The sequence below is a fragment of the Blennius ocellaris genome (genome assembly GCF_963422515.1).
Source record: "Blennius ocellaris genome assembly, chromosome: 17".
In the NCBI taxonomy this organism is placed as follows: Eukaryota; Metazoa; Chordata; class Actinopteri; order Blenniiformes; family Blenniidae; genus Blennius; species Blennius ocellaris.
Genome location: NC_137666.1, coordinates 3,610,715 through 3,633,057, shown reverse-complemented (window position 1 = coordinate 3,633,057; position 22,343 = coordinate 3,610,715). Strand labels below are relative to the sequence as shown.

At 45.1% G+C, this 22,343-nt stretch overlaps 1 protein-coding gene across 1 annotated transcript in view; it reads right to left on the bottom strand.

Annotated features, from left to right (window-relative positions):
- Nucleotides 1–22,343, bottom strand: part of ccdc88c (coiled-coil domain containing 88C) — a 37,013-nt gene that overhangs the window by 13,598 nt on the left and 1,072 nt on the right. The window contains exons 2-15 of the mRNA XM_080512901.1: nucleotides 19,656–19,768; nucleotides 15,463–15,571; nucleotides 6,285–6,354; nucleotides 5,424–5,482; nucleotides 4,395–4,478; nucleotides 3,932–4,075; nucleotides 3,116–3,342; nucleotides 2,620–2,701; nucleotides 2,248–2,406; nucleotides 2,006–2,152; nucleotides 1,770–1,920; nucleotides 1,177–1,358; nucleotides 425–562; nucleotides 45–329 (exon numbers count right to left, since the gene is read on the bottom strand). Of these exons, the coding sequence (XP_080369027.1) occupies nucleotides 45–329; nucleotides 425–562; nucleotides 1,177–1,358; nucleotides 1,770–1,920; nucleotides 2,006–2,152; nucleotides 2,248–2,406; nucleotides 2,620–2,701; nucleotides 3,116–3,342; nucleotides 3,932–4,075; nucleotides 4,395–4,478; nucleotides 5,424–5,482; nucleotides 6,285–6,354; nucleotides 15,463–15,571; nucleotides 19,656–19,768 (1,950 nt within the window). The remainder of the gene's footprint in view (nucleotides 1–44; nucleotides 330–424; nucleotides 563–1,176; nucleotides 1,359–1,769; nucleotides 1,921–2,005; nucleotides 2,153–2,247; nucleotides 2,407–2,619; nucleotides 2,702–3,115; nucleotides 3,343–3,931; nucleotides 4,076–4,394; nucleotides 4,479–5,423; nucleotides 5,483–6,284; nucleotides 6,355–15,462; nucleotides 15,572–19,655; nucleotides 19,769–22,343) is intronic.

The window sequence follows — 22,343 nt, the reverse complement described above, 5'->3', positions numbered from 1 at the left end:
TTTGTTTCGGCCTGTGGCTTCGCGAGGTCTCCGAAGGCGATTACCTCTCTGCTCAGAGCGTCCCTGCTCCTCTCCAGCCTCGCCGCCTCCCGCTCCACCTCCTCGCAGCGCCCGGCCTTCTCCCGCAGCCTCTCCGCCTCCTCGCTGGTCACTTTGAGCTGAGTTTCCAGGCTGGCCAGGCGAGAGCTGGTGTCAGTGATGCTCTGGTGCAGCAGGCGGTTCTTCGCCTCCACCTCGCGGACCCGGGCCTCGCTGTTGGACTGAGCGCGCTCCTGAAGGGACTTCACCGCCTCGGAGAGGTGCTGCTTCTCACTCTCCAGCTCCGAGATCTGATGGGGGGGGGGGGGGGAATCATTAAAGGAAGGGTTTTTGTTTTTTTTCCTGGCCTGGACTATGCCTGGCTGCAGGTGTGGGTGTGACTGACCTGCCGGTCCTTCTCCGCCCTCAGGGCGTGCATTTCTCTCTGCAGACTCTGTTTCTCCTTCAGTATTTCGTCTCCCAGAGACTCCATGTCCTGATTGGTGAGCCTCTCCTGATCCAATAATCCCTGCAGACGCTCCAGCTAGCAGACATGTCAAGGAGACAGAAGCAGTTTTGAGTGACAAGTTCATGGTTTGCTCTACATAAGTGGCTTCGAACGATTCACAGTATAATCTCATACGACAAAGCTTCTCCGTTTAGAAGCATTTTCCTGAAAGCCCATCTTCGCTCGCTAATTCACAGCAGCAGAGAAAAATCTGAGCTTTGTCCTCTGAGGAAAAAGAGAGTGATACTTTGGCCATGCGACATAATATAGGAAAAAAAAATAAGCCACTAATGCAAAAAGATAATGTAGAACTGTTTCCAGGTGATACAAATCAGCCTGTATGAGGATGCGTTTTGTATGATGCATTGGCAGGTTCTAATATTTCTTCAGATAACTTCGGAATTCTTGATTGTATAAGTTTGTATTAAATGATAAATAGATAAATGATTTCGAGATGATCTGCAAATATCACAGATTCTACTGAGTCACAATATTGTTGTTACTAATAAGGGAAATGAAATAAATACATTTTGATTAACATCTTGAACCGTTTCAGTTATGATTTCAAACAACATAAGGTTGTTTTTTTTGTGCTGATGAAAGACGTATGATGAGTGTAAAAACACTCAAGATCCATTCAGGCTTCAGACCTTGTTGCTGAGACTCTGATTCTCTCGATCCAGCTCCTGGCTTTGGAGCTGCTGCTCCTGCAGGACGTGGCTTTCCTCTTTCAGTCTCTCGATGGAGGCCTGCAGCTCCCGGTTCTCCTTCTCCAGCTTCAACACCCGGCTGGATACGCACTCATTTAACTCGTGGACCAGTGACTTGCGAGCTGTGGCAGAGAGAGACGGACATCGGTCAACCCCTTAAAACTCCCAAGACCGTTTATTTTGTTTGGCGTCTCTGGGTAACGGAATTTCACAGCATTTAATTCGCGAGTGTACAGTGAAAGAGCCTTTTCACTTTAAGATATCGTTCCTTGAGGGCCTTGGCTACCAGGAGAACAAATGAACAACACAAACTATTTACATCAAACTTTGTTTTCAAGTGAAGGAGCTATTGCTTTAAACGATTAATCCTGATTGCAACTGGCAGATCGTCATCTTTGCTTTGTCTAGTTTTTGAACAATATTGGTTTTTGTAATATTGGAACAATATCACGAGGGTAATAATGCCTATTAAATTCTAAGAAAACAAAAATAAAACACTGGAAGTCAGAGATGTGTGTGTGTGTGTGTCTCACTCTCAGTGTTGGAGTTGTCGTGGTTCTTGGTGAGCTGCTCCAGCTCCCAGCCCAGGTGAGCCGACTCGTTCATGCTCTGTTTCTGTCCGATCTCCAGCAGCATGTTCTCCTCCACCAGCTCCTCCAGCCGGCGCCGCTCGTTGTCCCTCTCCTGCACAGGAGAGATCAATGTCCATCAACGACACTTATTCAACTCAAACCGATGTTTCTTCGCTGCGGCGAAAGCGGGTGAATACCATCTCCAGGTCGTGGATTTTAGCTCTCAGCAGCAGGTTGTCTTTCTCCAGCGTGTGCAGTTTGTCGCAGCGCCCCCTGGAGGCCGACAGCTGCTCCTCCAACAACACCTTGGTCTCCATCAGAGTCAGGTTGTCGTCGCGCAGCTCCTGAGAGGCCCCACACACACAATAACGCAACCTCAACGACAAAGCATGCGTTTGAATTTTCTCACTCCCTCGTGTCATGATGATCGGAATCGTACCTCCACTCTGGTCTTGTAGAAATGCACGTCGTTCAGTTTCTCTTTACATCGGCCCAGTTCGGTCTCGAGCCGGTCGACCCGCGAGGCTCGTTCCCTCAGAGAGTCCACCTCGTCCCGGTACGCTCGCACCGAACGGGCCTCACAGGACAGCGACTGGGTCTGCACCACACACACACACACACATAACATTAATCCAATCAATAATCTAATTTAAGTCGCCTAAACATGACATTAAACTTAATGCTTTAATCAGGTTTGGGAGATCGGTGTTGCGTTCAGGCGCCTGCTTGGGATTTCTCAGCCAGCAGGGGGCGTTTGTCCCACTGATCTGAAGCCGCTTGTTTACATGGTAGTAGTGTAGCAGGTCCTCACCTCCTGTTTGAGCCTCTGCAGCTCCTGATCCTGACGCTCCACCTCGTGTTTTGAGTCCATCAACTGCTCCGTCTTCTCCTCCCTGTAAACACACACACACCACATGTAAAGTATAAATAAATAATTTACTATTCATCATTAGCCTTTGTGACCAACTCCACTCGTGAATTATCTCGAGAAGCTGACACGAGTGAAGTCAAACAACTCCACCAGCAGCAGAACAACTGAATACGACTCCATTACACATCTTTTCAGAGAGCATGTCCTGCAGAGGGTGATAGTAAATTGGGGGTGTATTCTCTAAATAGATGGCTCCGCTGTGTGATTACGCTGCAGATCTATCAGAGGTAGACGGCATAATAAGCTATGTTGACTGTATAATGAGTCCCAGCTGCCACTTTTAGCGCCACGCTGTGGCCTTTCCCGCTGGAAATATCCGCAGATTTCTCCACGCCACCTTCTGGAAACATGATTTTGGTTTGGCAGCCGGACTCACAGTTCTTGTCTGTATCTGCGGAGCTTGGCCTTGGTGTCGGCCAGCTCCACCGACAGATGCTGCTTCTCCTCTTTGGTCAACGCCGTCGTGGCCACGCCGCCGCCGTTCACTCCCACGCCACCGGACGTCTTCCCGCGCTCCGGGCTGCCCATGCTCAGGTTGCGGCAGCCTTCCTGGGGTTGCTGACTGGAGAGGTAGTCTCTCTCCTGGGTGAGATCAACTATGACCTGGAATGCAGGGTGATTATCATCACATCAACATTGCAGGGGATTTAATCACATGTCAAAAAAAAAGAAAAAGGACATGCCAGATAAAATAAAAATACAACCTGAAAAGTTTGTAAGAAGTGATAATTAAACTCTGGTATCCAGAGAACAACAAAGCCTTTGAGTTGTGTCTTCTAGTACTACATGGGTGGTAAGGAACTGCCCGGACAAGCAAGGAGCTGTGAGATTTGATTGGATGGAAGAAAATTATAGTAGGACTGAAGCCAAATTGCAGCAGCATTTAGCAGTTGACAGTGTGAAGAAGAAAAAAAAAATTAGACAAGTAGGTTGACTTCCTGGTTTGTAGTCATTTTAGTCACGTTTTTGGACGTTAATGTTGATTTCTTACTGGTTTTGAGGGCCGTATATGACTATTAGAGGCAACTAAATCGATATCTGACTTGACGTTGTGATTAACTGGAATGCCACAACTTCATTTTCGATTGAGGGAAGTTCTCAACACATTAAAACAGATCACTGATTTCAAATATGTAACCAGACATTAAAAAACAAAAATGTGCCGGGGGTTGGCTGCTGTGTTTGTTTGTACCTCGCTGGCCTTGTCTCGCTGGTCGATGAGCTGCTTCAGGGACACGGCCATGTTCCGGGACAGCGGCTCCAGCTCTTCGTGAGCCACCTCGGTTTCTTCCTCCAGCCAGGACAGGTCCAGGACGTTCATCTGGTTGTGGGTCACCTGCAATAAGCAAGCCACACACCAAGCTTCTTTAAACACAAAATTTTACATTATCTTTAATGTTGCTATAATTTGGCTTGATTAATTAAAAATCGATGGCTGTCCACCAGGCTGTTGTGCAACAGCAGCTGACACAGTTTACGGTTCAATCCACCAACTCTTATAATGTGAGGCGATCACGGAACATTCAAAACTGCACGAAGAGAAATAACTCTCAGCACTGATTCACAGTTTTCAGCTAAGTTTTGCTTTTGATTTGGAGAAACTATGGGGATCATAATGAGCTGCCCTCCAGCGGCAGATGCGGCGCTTTCCTGACCTCCTGGATGTGAGAGACAATGGCCGCCTGGGTCTCAATGTCCAGCAGCTTGATCTTCTCTATCATCTCCTCCTTACGCTCACACTGAAAACACACACACACACACACACACACAGTTCAAATTCAAACAACTCATATATTTAGCAGCACTAAAAAACAAAAGCTGCAAGCTGTTGTTTATGTTGTATATGTGGTTGGAACAGAAGAGGAAAATGAGAACGACCTTCAATGATCATTTTATTTAGTCATCAGCAAGGGATCTGTGTGTTACTTCATTCAACCTTCCCTCTCTTTTTCCCTCCGTCATCCCACTCAACGGCTCCCATGTGGTTTTTTTCTTTTTTCTTTCCTTCTTTCAGAAACCAGTCGAACCAGTATAGGTTGGGGAAAAGGAACACAAAAGGAGGTGGGACAGAAGGAGAGATGGAACGAGGGGAAAGAGGAAAGGAGGGTAGAGCCGAGGTGAAAAAAAAAAAAATAAATAAAAAAAGCAGGGGGCGGGATGAAATGAGGAAGAAAACTACCTGGTGGGTTCAGAGCCACGGGAGAGGCGGAAAGGAAAACAAACACACAGGAAGCACCTGCGACCCCCACTTCCCCCGTGAATAGCCACTTTCTGTGCAATTACCCGATTAACTCTTCACTCGCCGCGCCACTGAAATTCTTCAGTGAGATTCGGTGGTTTTGTTATTTTAGTCGGTTTATCTTCCCAAACGCAAACACGGAAACATTCCCTCGGGCTTCAACGGCCTAATTGTGCCGCTCGAACACCTCCGCCTCGCTGTGGTACAACACTGTTGAGTGATTGCTGCACTAAATCACTGATGGTTTTTTGGGGGGTTTTTTTCTTTTCTTTTTCTGAAGTCCCACCTACATCCAGTCCAACCCTTCACCTCGTCGGGAGGCACAATCAACAGCTGTGCTCAGACATGCAAAAAAACGAAAAGAGACACAGACACATGCGCGAAAGCTTCCTGGGAGAGGCACGGTGTGTGTGTGTAAGTGTGTGTGTGTAAGTGTGTGTGTTACCTGTACAGCGCAGCCTAGCAGCAGCAACAAAAGCCTTTTGAGCTCATCCATGCTCTTGGCTGCAGGGGACAAAACACAGAGACACTCGTGGATCTGTTCTGGAGTCATTATGACACGGCTGGATTCACGTGACAATATAAAGTCACACTGTCAGTCTTTGATGTCTGAAGCCTTGACGGCGATTACGGCCGCAGCCCCCTCAGGCCGCGCTCAGAGTATCCAAGTATTCAAGTACATACACTGTTAATCACTGACTGAATGATGATGACACTGTTTTCCTTCACGTAACTGGAAAATCCCCCCGCAAATGTAAGGCCAGGCTTTGACACTGCTAGCATGAGCTTATTTTTTTACATATTTATTTCCCTCAAGGGCACTGAAGTGTTTTTAATAGAAGTTTTATTTCTAATATTATTGTTTTTTTGTCGTCATTTCAACTGGGTCGTCTCCGGGTTGCTGTATTTACTGACATGTACAAGCTTTAGAAAGTCAAGAGAAGGAAAATGTTGCTGCCAGTTTGATTATGAACTGAAAAAAACAAAAACATTCAGGCAACATGAAATGAAAAAAAATGTGCGTCATCCACATAAAAGCAAAATTGCCCCCACCTCCCCACTCAGGTGTTGTAATGTATAAAATGAATGTATAAAACAAGCAATTTTCCACCTTGGTTGTGCACAGAAAAAGTGTCTTTCTATCTCCAGTGTCTTTTTTCCCCCCAACTGGAAAACCTCTAAACTGTTTAGATTCCCCAGCAAACAAAAGCCATTGGCAAACATCGTTACAGACTTGACAGACAAGAGGGAACAATATCTGAAATCAGCAGAGTTCGATGGAAAAAGAAGTGGAAGTATCTGTTACCCGACAGAGGATCCTTGGCGATGCAGAGGATGTTGGGAAGTGGCATCACGATGAGCTGCTGTAAGGTTTCCTGGAAAAAAAAAATCGAAAGCAGAGAGAAACAGTTAATCATCAATGTACATTAATCATAAACATCATACTGTGGTCTACAAGAACCAACATTAGAGTGAAGCCAAACTCTTGATTTATTTACATCCAATGTGGACGATTAAGCAGCACAGTAAATCAGACAAATTCTGAATTTCCACAATCGGAGGTCATTGGGTATGTATTGTTATTGTGTGCATGCTCTCCTCCGCCAATACAAATACCGTTGGATCAAAACAGAAAGGACCGCTCCTTGGTATGTTGCACAAAGTAGGAGGTTGCCCCCCCCCCATAAAAATGCTTAATATTTTATGTAGGAATTTGGTAACTCATTTAAAGAAGATATTAGATTAGAAACATTCTCATAAAATTAATTGGAAAAAATGTTTATTACATAGCAATGTTGGAGATAATTGGTAACATTATCCATTATTGGATGGTATTCAAAAAAAAGAAGAAAAAAAAAGCTAGACGATCCACGAGGGATCGACCAATTATCCTCTCTTCATATTCAAAAGGCGCCATTATTTTCCTCGGTCATGTTTCTTGTCTGTACAGTCGATTTGGTCTATTTAAGTCTGTCGGGCATCAAATCACTTGACAAGTTTGTGCCTGTTCGTCCATTTAGGGCTGAAATGAGTCTGGATGTTGAGAAATCAAACAGGGAAGTTCAAAATATAATTATAAGAAGTCAAAAATAAGATCCATAATTACTTTTAATAGCAAAACTGACCAGATAACCCTGAGAAAGTGTAAACGTAGAAGAAATCTGCTCTCAAAGTGCAGCAAAAGCTTCTGTTTCTTTTATTATACTTTTATTTTTTTCTGCGCTCAGTCCGGCCTGATAGAAACAATAGGACAGTTTATTGTGTTAGAAAATCCTTCCTAGTGTCTCTCGTCCATAAAGTTGTTTATTCAGCCTCACAGTCCTGCAGGTGTTTGGATCTAAATTTGGGAATGTTGTGTTTTTTTTTCCAGCGGAGAAGACAAACAAGAGACATAAATGATCCGAGCGTCTGACCTGGAACTCCGTCTACAACCAGGATATCTGTACACTGAGGCCTGAACTACATTAATGTCAATTAAAAATCATTTGGAAGACGTGCGCTATGTCGATGGTTTGCTGCTGCTTTCGTAGCAAAACATGGTGCCACTTTCATGATATGACCCTGTAAAAGTATTCTCCTGTTAACCTTCAGATTTCACCTAGTTTCACACTGCTCACGCCAAATAAAACACAAGTCTCGGAGCAGATCGAGGACATACTGGACACAACGGTGCCTCAGTGCTGCCACCCATTCAACTAAATGCCATTATCTTACATAGTATGCACCTTTAAAATCAAGCCGCCTGTAGCCGATCTGTTTTCAACTTTGACCCAAACACCTTTTGTGTAAAAAAAAAAAACAATCAAAGTCCAGCAACTGACCCAGACTCGTGAGCCTGAGTGCATGTCTGCATGTGTGTGTGTGTGTGTGTGTGTGTGTTCAGGCAAACGGCCAACAGGAAACACACCCTGCAGTCAACAAACTGTCAGCCAGGAGAGAAAAAGCCCACTAGGTGGGAATGCTTTCCATTCCTGAATATCCTCCAGCCGTCCCCCCCCCTAAACACACCTGACCGCGCAAGACGCAGCCTGGTAAAAAAAAACCCTGACGACCTGGCGCCCGAGACGAAAACATCAAAAACATGTCATTTTTGGTCGCCAAAGCAAGTGGTTCTGGGATGAGGAAACATGGCGGAGGAGGGGATGAGGAGGGGGGGGGGTGCATAGGAAGAGGTTAGAGAGAGGCCACGTGGGAGGGAGCTGGGCTGACGTGACCTCTGGCTAAGGAGGGGGAAACACACCGATCACTGTGTGTGTTTTGTCGGGAGGGAAGTCACTGTCAACAGGGAGAGGCTGGCTGCAATAATACAGTCAAACACACACACACTCACACACACACACACACCTCCTCACAGGAGGGAAACATCCAAACTCCCATCGGACTGGGAGGCGCCCATTCACGCCGCTGCTCGCCCTCTTGCCGATGCGCCGGGTTTATGGCGTCTTGATGAGAAGCGGGGCTCAGGTGTAGAGTGTCGCCTGCTAACCGAGGCAAATAACTGCGCCCCCGATCATCTTACCCCGGCTCCGTCTGACCCGCCAGGGGAGAACTCCGAGTGGAGAGGTAGTGCAATACCTGCAGGTAACGTTACACTCCGCTCTATACGCCGCGGGGTAACGAGAGAGCGAGCCGGCCGCTCTTTGTCTTCACACACACACACACACACACATACTGTACATTTTGAATTAAACATGTGAGCTGACCACCAGGTGTCTTGGAGGCAGAAGCTCCACCTGAAACTCGAGAAGCTCTGCTGGAAGAGTGAGAATGTAACAGACAGCTCTCAAAAGTAAACGCTAAATGTGTCCTTAAACCATAAAGGACATGCACACGAACACACGCACACACACACACACACACACACACATACATACAATGTTGTCTGGTCTGACAGGTACAGATGAATTATACCCTAATTGATTGCATGCATTCACAAAAAATGCAAATAAAGCAAATTCTTTGGGAATATTAACTCAAAAGAAAGAAAAAAAAAATCTGATTTTTGAAAGAAATGATTACTATGAGCAAAATTGACAGTATTTGGTAAATGGACGTCACTTATATAGTGGCTTACAGTTGTGTGAGAAGGCCTAAAAGCGCTTTGCATTGTTCGTCACATTCACTCACACACACACAAATAAAGGAGTATTTGTAAGGAAAAAGTACGCCGCTTATTAGAAACCCCACTCTTAAAACTTCAAGTCGAAAAAGCAAAACACCAGGTGGAATATATTGTTTATTAATTATCATTTAGAACAAGTTGTTACTGATCGTGTATAGCATGACTTAAATAATATAGTCGAAAAGTTAAGACTTTAACTCTGTTGGGAACTCGGCTCTGGACGACAACATGAGGACGACTGGATTGATTTCTGAGGACACATTTTTGTACCGTTCCCAAAAGGGGAATGAGATATTCACAAAGTCACTTCTGCTCGATTTTGATTTCAGATGATTTTGCGTGAGAGCATGTTTATTAGTAGAGAGGCAGGTCAAATCAATCCCGCAGCAGCGTCACCAGCGGGATATCACACTTAAAACTGACAAGTGGGATCAATATCCACTGCTACACTGACCCAGATACACACACACGCACACACACGCACACACACACGAGGCATAAATCCATGGCACAGTAACACCGCGGGATCATATTTCTAATCCCGGATCAATAAAGTGGTGGCAGTTCACAGGAGATCTGACTTTAACTGAGGCACCGGGTCGAGTGTTTCACAACTTCCTCACCACCAGCTGTAATCTGCCCAACCGTGACGGGAGGTTCATGGTGTGACATAAGGAAAGCTAAATGCAGAGATCACGAAAAAAAAAATTCATAAATAAATAAAATCTTAACATTCTAGCAATAAACCAAAAAATAATTAATCTGCTTCACTTCAATCTTTTTCAAAAAGTTCCAACTCGGGAGACGTTTCCAAAAAACAAGCAACAAGTCTCAACCGAATCGGAAAGACTCGGTTTAAAGGATTTTAGGTTAAGAAATTAATTCCGTCTTTCCAAAACCTGAGTACAAAGCCCAAAACCATTCGTCTCTGTTCCCTCTGGAAAGAGGCCCATCCTGAGGTACGCGCTACCAATTGTCATACGCTATGTCTTATTTTGTCTTCACTACGCTCTACTCATTTCAAATCTCGATTTCTTTTTTAAAAATGTACAACAACAAAAAACAAACGGACCTTTTTAGAACACATTCCTATTCTAGGAAGCTTTACTTTGACAAGAAGGATTAAAGAAAAGCACACGCAACAAAACAAAAATGTGTTTTGGCCACAACAATTATATGAAGAAAAAAAAAACAAAGCTGTAAGACCTTGTAAAAGCTGTACGCAGTAGCCAAAACAGTCCGAGCGCACAAGTGTTGATCTGGATCACTTATAGTGACAACAAAGCTCGGAAAAAAAAAAAAAAGGCTTCTAGTCTTGTCTGTTGTTTTTCACACTTCATTTTAAAAAATAGTCGGATGAGTAAAACACTGCTCTGTTCACTCTTATTAATCAAAAATATCACTTTCTGGGGGTAAAAGCAGCAGCCGTTTGTCATCCGGCGGTAAAATTAATGGAAAAAAAAAATAACGACTGGAATACTTTAAGACCTTGGATCCGCTCACGTGCGCTGGAGCCACTACTCTGCACCGCCAAGCCCTTTGGCGATCCGCGACACACACACGCGCTAAGTAACACTCTACAAATAAAGAGAGAAGAGATGCCGGGTATTTGCTTTTCTGATTACTTTCTGCTTTCGCCGCCGACGCTTCGCTGCGGCTGAACGGTTTCACTCCTTGGCTGCTTTCGAGTGGAATCCTGGAGTCGTTTCACCCATAATTGTCCGCCTTCGCTGCATAAAAAGGAAATCCCGACTCTATTTGACGAGTTAAGAGGCATAAAGAGGATGAAAACTATCTTTAAAAGAGAGGCTTTTTCCTCTCGTGTATACGAGGGATGAAAGGCTGAACTACAAAGCACAAAGCACAAAGACAATGAAGCAAACTCAACGACAGATCCGCATTCGCAGGCTTGTTTACACCTCGAAGATTGACAATTTATATCACTGGTTGCAAATTGCTCATCCGGTTATCCCTTCATTGATGCTTGCTAGTGGTTCTCTCTGTGTAAACTATATTTTTTTGACTCCTTAAGTCGATGTGAGTCTGACAGTACACGTTTTTTGTTTCCCCACTGATGCTGAAACAGAATCAATTATAGGTCTCTGAGAACTGCATCCTGATTTCATTCAGTTATTATGTTTATAAACACTTTTCACAAGCTAAATCTGTCCTTTGTACCAGACTTTGTTCTATACGAGTATCTGGCGAGGCATGCGTGGACTTTTGGCACCAATTAGAGCGACAAAAACACTTCTTGGTTGTCGACCGGCAGAGTCAAGGGGCCCGATTAAGGACCCGCTCTTCGTCCAACTTATTGAGAAGAGGAGAATGAAAAGTCCCAGAGAGACCAGTTGTGACCAGTTTACCATTGAGAACCAATTATTTTGCTCTGGCGGTGGTAACAGGCGCTGGGATGGGCGCAGATAACCTGTTTGCACGGATGACAGAGGGTTAATGTGGAGATAAGACGGAGCACAGGGCTGTGATTGAGTCAACGGGCTCGCGACGAGGTTCAAGCACAAAACTTTGTCAGACGGAAGTGAGATAAAAATCTAAAGGCAACCTAAAGTCCAGCCTCACCCCCTTCACAACACACCGACAGCAGTGTTTACTGGCAGTTCTTCAGGCCCAATAAAACCCTGTCGACTTGTCTCACCAGCACACCGGTGACCATACTAACATATGAGAAGACATAGAATAGGTTTATGTGTGTGTGAACACTGATATTGTTATTATACTCTTACATTATTGGGACTTGTAGCAAGCAGCCTCCTATAGGAACTCGTTAGATGAAGGCTTAAGGTTAGGCTTTATGGTAAAGATTTAATTTATCAACAGGAAATTAATGTAAGTGAATGCAATGTTCACAAAAGGCATGGGAAAAAAATGCATGTGTATGTGTCTGCCTGTGTGTGTGTGTGTGTGAGTGAGTGTGTACAAAGTAGGCCAGAGGATACGAAGTTCAAAACATCCCATGTAGGCTTTGTTCTGCAGTTCCCACGGTAACCAAGGAAGGGTAAAGTGAGAGGGGAGAGGGGACGGAGACCGCCGCTTAAGTTACTGCACGACGACAAAACTGCTCTCACAAAAAAAAAAAGAGCCAAGAGTTTTAACACGTTACAGACCCGGAGCCGAAGGAGGCCAGTAATCTGATTTGAGCTGGTAAAGTTATTGGCATTTAAGGAATGGCGACAACTACCAGCTGCGTCAATTAATGAACAACCAACTGTTATTCTTCAAACTGCCCCCCCAAAGAAAGTGACCAAAGTTCAACTGTGACATCAGTTCTCTTTTGTCCAGCCTGCAGCCAAAACCACGTGTGAGGCAGGACAATGGAAAGCTGCTATTACGCAACCGATAAATGGCCTTTCCATTGACTGGGCCGTCGCCGGTTTTATTTCCCAGTGAAAAAGTGATCAATTCATCAATTACTTAGCGAGAGACCCAGCAGGAGTTGTGGAAAGACATGGCTCGCTGGTCCACGCCTGTGAGATCAGGTTACAGCGGCTTGTACAATAGAAAGGACACACAAGAGGATGTGACAGACGCTATCCCCATATGCAACACTAACACACACACACACACACACACACACACACACACACACACACACACACACACACACACACACACACACACACACACACACACACACACACACACACACACACACACACACACACACACACACACACACACACACACACACACACACACACACACACACACACACACACACACACAGGGGCTCTGTCACTGGGGAGACGGCGAGGATTCATCAGACCAGCCGGTGTGTCTGCTGGGACATCATCTAATTAGGAGAAAGCCAACGCCTGGCTCCGTATGAACAGCTGGAGGTCTGCTGGTGTGTGTGTGTGTGTGTGTGTGTGTGTGTGTGTGTGTGTGTGTGTGTGTGTGTGTGTGTGTACACACATGGTCCTTGCAGCCAATCCAATCCCACAACATGCTCAGCCATACCTCACTGACTTGATGTTAAAACGTGTGTGTGTGTGTGTGTGTGTGTGTGTGTGTGTGTGTGTGTGTGTGTGTGTGTGTGTGTGTGTGTGTGTGTGTGTGTGTGTGTGTGTGTGTGTGTGTGTGTGTGTGTGTGTGTTCAGGTTGGGGAGATTAACCATCGTGGCAGATTAACTCTCCACCGCCCAGAATGACCCACTTCACCCAAAGTAAACACACACTCACTCACTCACTCACACACACACACTCGCTCACGCTCACACACACCACAACAGTAAGGATCTTTACTATGCGTGACCTCCACGTGCTACACACAATAAATATAGTATTAGTCTTTGATTGTAGCATTTTAAAACCAATAATATGTTTTGTATTGATTTGATTGTCTCACAATGTTAATAATTTAATATTTTTTACAACTAGTTTCCATCTAACAAATCCAGAACTTGATTGAAAACCATTAAAATCGTCTTAAATGACACTGGATTGAGCACAAATGAACTATTTTCAAGACAAAGATTGCAAAATCTACGAAATATCAGCTGTAAACAACACAACATCAAACTAGAAAGCAATAAACAGTCCGACCGCTACCGGTGAACGCCACCATAGATTATAAATGGTTGACAGAATGAATCGGGGTCATGACCTGCTATCTCCACACTGTGTTTAAAAACACTCCGCCACACAAGAGCTTCAGCAAAGTGAGTGACAAACAATAGGCCGTTTAAAACGGGATTACACTGATAATAATGCAGCTACAGGCATCGAGGGGGGGAAAAAAAAAAAACCTGAACGTACCTCTACGATCAAATGTCTTACAAAGGAAGTATCGGGAGATGATCAATATGTAAAAATTCAGGTTCAGGGGAGGAAAATTCACCTTTGGATGTCCAGTTAAACTGATTACCGCCTCCGTCCATTGATCAATCATACATAAAACATTCCAGAACACCTGATAAAAACACATGATAAAAAAAAAAAAAAAAAGAATAGAAGCAAATCTTCCACAGAATGACGTCAAAATAAGAGAATCCGCTTTTTTGGATGGGACACAAGCAATGTCATAGCAGATTTCACGTTTTCGAATATTACATATTACAACCATAAAGGTGTTTGGTGATATATAGTGTTTATGTGTGCGATTCAAAAGAAAATCCAAAGATCTTTTACAAGCAATTCATGCAAAAAGTCAGATTTCACATGCTTTTTTTTCTTCTTCTTTTTTGCTCGTGTAAAACTCTCTCGTGCAGCAAAACGTGAACTGGCCTGAACTTACCCAGTTAGAAAATAAATAAAAAAATTAAAAAATACAGTTTATTGAACTAAATATCAACTAATCCTCCTTGTGTACCAACAACCAGGCCGACATGCAAGCAATACATCGGGGGTGTATGGAGCCAGAGCTCAGGAAGCCGTGTGTGCGTGTGTGAGCGGCTCAGCCAAATCAACTGCATCTGAGCTCCTTATCTCTGATTCTCACACACACACACACACACACGCACACACACGCACACACACACGCATGTACATGCACACACACACACACACTGGGGAAAACATGCAATCTCCACACAGAAAAGACCACAAGTCCAACACAGGTCACAACCAGAGACCTTCACGAAGTTTTTTTGTTTTTTTTAATGTTGAGTTAGAGCTGGGCAAAGTGACGATTTAATCGATTTCTCAACTCTGTAGCTAAAAAGGGTTTATATTTTGCAAATTCTGCATTTTTGGCATTCCGTTCTACCGTACCTTGTAGTTTTCCGTAGTTGCTGTTACACTTTTGCTTAAACGTGGGCTAGAGCTTGAATTTAACGAACGGTAAAGCCTCTTTTATCTATTATTTTCAGATTTATGCATTTTAGTTCTGAGGACAATCACAGCACTTTTGGGAAAATCTGATGGCTGCAGTCATTTTTAAGTTACACTGACAAAAAAAAAATAAAAAATCGGGAAATCGAATTGAAAGTCAAATAGTGTGACCCTAACCCAGTGATTCACGATGAGAATTGTGTTCCTTCCTGCCAGTATGGTTTACAGCACATTGCTGGATATCCACAACCCTTCATCACTAAGCCGGCAGTCAAATGACACTCAAACTGCAGCGGTTTAGGAATATGTACAGCACTGTTGTTCCATGTTGGCCTGCGGGGGGGTCTGCGCGGCGCCCAAACCCGTCGACGGCGAAGAGATGAGACGAAACAGCCAAACATTCATCCGGAGGCCAACTTTATCAGCTGAGGTTACGGCGACACCGCATCCCAACGGTTCACCACAATGATTACGCGGCAGCGTAAGGGGCAAGTGGTCAGGAGCAGCTGTGGCTTGTGACTGTTGTTGTTGTTTGTGTTGTTGAGGCGCTGTGTGGTATACATATACATACCTGGTAGTACGTTCTGATGTGTCTGGTGAGAACCGTCAGGTTGTGAAGGCGCAGCGCCACGTCGTTGTTCATGTTCTTGTTTAGCCTCTGATTGGCCGGGCTGGGGTCACTATGGAGACACACATACACACACACACACCGCTTAGACCGATGCTTCAGGCTATTTAGGACAGCGATCGTTACACGCACACACACACACACACACACACACACACACACACACACACACACACACACACACACACACACACACACACACACACACACACACACACACACACTGTGTGTGTGTGTCAGAGTCACTATTGTGCATGAGAAGGATTTATACCCACATCACCACATGTCAGCCTGGGCCAGACTGATTTGCATGTGAACAGTGGGGGGAGGAGTGAGTGTGTGTGTGTGTGTGTGTGTGTGTGTGTGTGTGTGTGTGTGTGTGTGTGTGTGTGTGTATAGCGCTGTCTGGCCAACGCACTGTGACTGTCATGACGTCAGTTTGATGTCAGGAGGAGGAGGGGGGGGGGCTCCACGACAAAGACATTCCCTGCATGCTCTCAGCAACTTTTTTTTTTTTTTCTTTTTACACAAGTCATTGATTTTGTTGAAACAAGAGCACTGGTGTTTTCAGAGGTCAGAGCCGCACGCTAACCGATCACCGGCCACTTCGCTGCTTTCGCCTCTTCTTTAGAGTTCAGCTCATATTTCAACCTCCATCATAATGAAGTTTAGAAATAAAAAAATTTTTTTTAAAAAGTGTTAAAAGGCACCGATTTTGCGTTTTCGTTTCAGAAAAGTTTCACGTTTACACGGCAACGTTCTGAAAACGATATCCGTTTCCACAGAGAAACGCTGAAAACGATGCAGTTTGCATGCCAGGCCACAAGTTGGCACTGCTGCTTGTTTTTCCACAAAAACAATGGTGAGTACACAGGCTCATTGTCATTTTTTTTTGCAGTAAATTATTCGAGTAATTCAGAGCACATATGGGCCTTGTGGTCCCTGATTCGTACATTGGTCCTGATCCGATACTGGCATCTGGTAAAACAAGCAAATCTCTTCAAAGTTTATTTATGACAAAGAACACTGAGTTGAAAAGTACAAAAATCAAGCAAAAAAAATACATTTTCTTTAAAAAAAGCTCCACCGCTGAAAAGCTGCTGGTGTTAACGGTTCCGCTTGTTGGACTACAGGCTTGATTATTGTAAGAAAGACATTGTTAAAAATGTAAGCTATATTCTTTGCCATGTTTGACATTGTGGTTCAGTTGTTCAGATTTATCAAAAAGAAACTTTTCAGTGCTCTCTCGTCCCTCTTTAGCTCCAGTTCCAGCTTCCTCCTTGTGCCTCATTCACCTCTTCACTGGTTTCTAAAGCCTGAACACCAGCAGGCAGCCAAGCAGCGTTCTTCTCCGGGAAAGTCTGTCTTTTCCAGCTTCAGTCCCAGTTAAAATGTCATGCAAGAGTCAGTTGGACAGCCACATTAAATAGTGCAAATTCCTAAGCGGCTTGATGCCTGCCTGTTGGAAGGCGGCGCTGCTTTAACAGCTGACCGCCTCCCTGACTGACTTCTCCGCAAACGCTTCCTGAGAGGCTTTCCTCCAATATTCCTCATGGCTCTTCTGTCCTGACCTCCTCCTCCGTAACCCACTTTCCTGTACTACCACCCCCAAACAGGTCCTAATCACCCCCCCACTTCAGCCAGCCGTAGCATGGAGAACAATAGCGAGATTATCATTGTTTCTGAAGACAATGACTAACATTTGAACATGTGGTGTGATTGGGGACGCGAAGGTGGGAGGGAGGTTGTCTGGATGGGACTTGATTCAACACATTTATGTTGGAAATGGGGCCAGATATGGTGCCATCTCCAAAAAGTTTTTTGTTTTTTTTCTAAACTTTAACAATACCAAAAGTGTGGTGACATTAGAGTGTGCAGCTTCCATCAACAAGTCCAGAGAGACTCACACTGTCGAATAATTCCTATAAATTATTATGTTAATAATAATCTGATACATATGTAGACTTCTAATCTGTCAGAATTGACTGTTTCGATGTGGAAATAATTGACACGGGAAGAATCTCATCGGCGTTCTATTGAATTTCTTAATTATTCTGAAAGCAACATGTCAAGGAGCTGACCTTTTACGAGTAGAAGGTGTCGCGCTCATTTATCACCTCTTTGGTCGACCGCAGGTTTATCACACGTCGGAAGGACGAGCCAGACCGTCGGTTGTTATCGCGAGTAACAGACATGAAAATCAGTCTGAGAGCGGGGTGTGTACCAACACTGTGGAACGTGTGCCCGATGATCGGCTATGGAAGGATACGACTCAAAAAAAAAAAAGACGAGAGAACATGCAGCTGTTAGCACGGGGAGAGAACAGCACATGAAATAATTCAAATAAATCTGTATAATCTCTCAATTATCTGCACACAAAGCTTCTACAGCAGCATAGAGGCAGAAAAAAAAATAATACACGCCATAATTTGAAAAAAAAAAAAGGGATATTTACAGTTTTGATTCGAATCAGCAGCCATTTAATTCACTAATTTAATAATCCAATGGTTAAAATGAAACATGAAACATGTAGAAATCGACATTTGATTGGATGATATTTTGGCGTTCCTTTATGTGAAACTCATGTTTTCCTCCTCTGGACAATCAGTGGGCTGTGAAAACAGGATGTTCGCTCTTATCTTGTTACGAGATAAGCTCCGACAATGTTGCATAAAATTTCTCTCTTTGAAAGAAAAAAAATAAAGTAAGAACAAATCGTGGATATGAAGACAAAACGGGAGGAAATATGTTCATACATCACTTCCTGTACACGGCCCATTCGATACAAAAAGATTTTTTTCCGCCACTTTTCAGTGTTTTTGTTCACCAGAATAAAGTGCATGACTGAAAGGAGCCAAGTTCCTTCTTTAAAACACAATTTCATGACTTCTGTTAGAAAACTGAAACCACTTAAAAGTATCGCATTCTGATTGGAAATGGCAGCTGAGCCCTGCAGCCTCTTGATATTTGTTTAGAATTTTTAAACACATCAACAACTGAACAACCTCATGTTAGCCTGGAAAGTTGCTGCTCACGAAGTGACGTAACTTTAAGGCCCTCTTTAATAGTGGAAACACATCGTTTTTTGTGTTTTCCTTTCAGAGAAGTTTTTTTGGAAAAAGATGTTTGTTCACACGAAAACGACAAAAGCATGCAGTTTTAATTTTGAGCCACTAGTGGGTGCTGTTGGCTGTTTTTGCAATGAAACCACAAAAACATGCGGGTAGAAACAACACGCCCTAAACATGGCGGGCACACGGACATCCGCATGGGCAGACGACGAACTTGGATTGTTACGAAAACTGACTGGGAGTCACGACACTCTTGATGCTGCCGTTGTCGTTATTGTTCATCTCCTTGCACATGTGCAGAAGGGATATTTACTATGACTGTGGTGCGCATGCGCAGTAGCAGCATTTCAAAAAAAGTTGCGTTTTCCCCCCATTTACATGGAGATGGACTCTTTCGAAAAGTTCCACCTTTCCAAAAAGCTGCGCTCTCAGCGGTTCCGGGCACCGTCATCATGTAAACGGGGCGCCTTCAACAGGATCTGATTATTAGCTTCTTGTTTACAAGTTCAGTCACATTCACCTGTTCACACACACAATCACTCTCACACCCGGTGGTGATGGTTGCCAGGCAACGAGATCACGCGACGAGCCAGTGGATGACCTGAGCCGCGGCCTGACGACGGTCTGATAAGCGTGGATGGATCCAGCACAACACCTTTACGGCAACGACTGATTTATAAACGGGCGAAAGTTCCCAGGAACGCCGTCCGCCACGATGAACGGAGTCTTACGTAATGAGTGGGAGTTGCTATGGTTACACACGAAGCGACCAGGAGGTGAGTCCAGATTCTTTTCTCCACACAATCCTGACCACAAAGTGGCTTCGGCTGGCTCTTGCTTTCCCTGCCTGGCGTTGCCCCGCTCCGTTTCACCCCGCGCCACTTTTTGAAGCGGCACATCTGGCCGCGTGACGTTTACGACCTGAAACCAGCGAGTCAGGATGTGGTTGGGCCGACACACACTTCACGCACAGGAAACACTGGATTAACTCACACAACCTGGCTCCTTTATATACCCAGTCCAGACAGCACACACAGGGAGATGAAAAGCGGCGCCGCCACTCACATGTGCGTCATGATCTTGTGCAGGAAGACGCCGTCCACCAGCTCCATGAACATGTTGACCCGGTCCCCGGAGGCCGCGTCGTCCGGCGAGCTCAACGGGCCCAGCGTCCGCACCTGGAGATAGAACAAAGTGTGAGACGTCAACACAAACTCACCGTCTTGCACTGTCGCGGTTGTTTGGAGTCGGACGTGATCTGAACACACCAGTAACTGGTAGCGTTCGATTTTAACTTCCACCACTGACGTACTGAATCATCCTGCTGGAAGTGGTAAATAGTCACAACAATCGCCGGGTAATCAGTGGGGTTTAAAAGTGACCAGGAACCTCCCTCACGCCAGCAGCAGCTTCATCCTGCAGGATGGATCCATGCTGGCGTGTCGCTTCCACTAAATGCGGGACGTCCGAGAGGAAAAGGTTTTCCGTACCCGAGACATCACGTCAAGAAATGTGCCCGACGAGAACTCTGCTGTCTTTGTAGCAGGTGTAGAAATACACCAAAGAAGATATGAAGAGAAAGTCAAGACAGAGTCCTCATGTGGCGTTTGCTGTCCTCACTTGTTTCTCTGGCAGTAGAGGAGGATTTTGTCGAAAAACCTTGGTATTTTCTGTATCGTGAGCAAAAACCCTGTAATCTGCCACTGCTGTTGGGTAGAAAGGTTACAACATGCAGGTGAAGGGAGAGGCGGGTCCATGACGTCAGCCTTCCAGCATTTTTTTGGGTGTGAAGACGACAAACAAGCCCATTAGGATTTAAGGCCCCTGCATAGTCGCATAAGAACAGGAAGAAAAGTTTGGCTGTGTCGTGAAGAAGTTCTAAAAACTTCAAATGTTTTCAGAAATACATTTCGATGAACTGTTTGAGAAGAGAAAGTTTGTGTCACGTTGGTCCGGTTTTAACCGCAGGAGCTGACAGCCCTGTGTGATGCGTTCGGGGGCATCGCGTAACTCCGCCCTCCGGCATGTTAACAAGCTGCGGGGTTCGTACAGTAGCGAGGTTACATGCTGAACCTTATTAAAATGTGACTGATCTGGAACCAAGAAGAAGAAAATGACATCATTTTTAACTTTCTTCTTATTCTTATGGAGTATGAATCGGCCTTGAGGCACACTGGGAGCTCCTTTCACAAATGGGCACCGCTGTCAAGGGTCAAGCTTCAATAAGTTTGACCCTTGAAGCACCTCGGATGTAACAGGTGGTTGCTTGATTCCTTTTGGACGTACCGATAAACAATCTTAACATCTCCATGTGACCTCTAGCATGAAACGGCAACAAACGTCACTGTATATTCTATCCTGAAGCTTGATTTGATTATTTCTACATACCTGAACAGGTGTCCCTACAGTGATTTAACAAACAGCGATACCCTGAACTGAGGTATAACCGTTTCTTCTAAGAGAAAACAGCTTGGATCCCACGTCTGTGATCATGTCAGGAGCTTGTTTTTTCCCCCCACAAACAACAGACTTTAGTTCAGAGGAAAAACGATTCGCTGCACGACAAATCAGAAGAGTCGTGGTCCGTTTGGTCGGACAAAGCACGACATTGAGCGTCGCACGGCCGCTCCGAGCCAGACCAAAGGATTTGATGAGAGGGTCAAACCAGCGGACTGGTACTTGGCGAGGGAGCGGGCTTCGGCGTTTCAAACCCGCGTGGAGCTTCAGTCAGAAACATCCAGGAGAGAGAGGAGAGATGAAAAGCAGCCAGGTACCCTGGAGGAGGAGGAGGATGACTCCTCACTTCAATGCAGCGGATATATGCTCTCAAGAGGCCGGTACCTGGTGGGCGTTCGAGGGCGTTCACGCAACACTACCTTAGATTTTCCTTATTCCCCGTTCACAGTGACAAAAACACAATTCTCTACTGGGGACGCTCGCTCGTGATCACATGATCGAAACTCGAGTCTGAACGACACCAAAGCGCGGTTGTGAGCCCCGACTGAGCGTTGGTACGCATTACAACATGCCAAATTTGACATATGCCGCAGTTAAAATGCCATCGACAGCATGTTTTTTTTTCCCTTAACCTCTACTTACTCCGAGGGGTTTTTCTGAGAGTTGTGCTCTCCCTCTTCCTCTGGTGAGGAACGCCCTGCTCAGCTGGGGAGATGCCAGCGCGACCACAGCGGCTGCTCCACGCTAGGTGGAAGGCACTTAACTCTCCTCCACCCCCCCACCCCCCCCTCCACCCCTTTATCGAAGACAAGACGCTTTGTCTGATCGGCCTCAAGGGACCAACAAAGGTTTTTGCACCTCTGACCTTGGAGTGATCTGGATGTGCAATGACGAACGAGAGAGAGAGAGAGAGATAAAAAAAAAAAGTGAAAGCTGCTCCGAGAGGCCAAACCGCTCAGGTCGGCGGGATGTGAGGTCACCTGGAAACCGGACGTTGCCCGAGACCGATAACCCGTCGACTGCCAGCGTCGCGCCGCGGGAAGGTTAGAACTGATAAACGAGACGCAGGCGTGTATGAGGGTTGACGCAGTTCTTCAGATGTGGTGAAACCGTTTTCAGCCGCGCCGTAAACATAAATATCAAGACTTGTTCTCTGGCCTTATCACCCCCCCAATTACTTGTTGAATTTCCCGGGTGAAATTGACACAGAGCGGCGGCAGCGTCACTATTTCTCCTACTCAGATGGAATGCAAAAATCCAAAATGTTACTGCAGTTCTCATCAGTACATTTACACC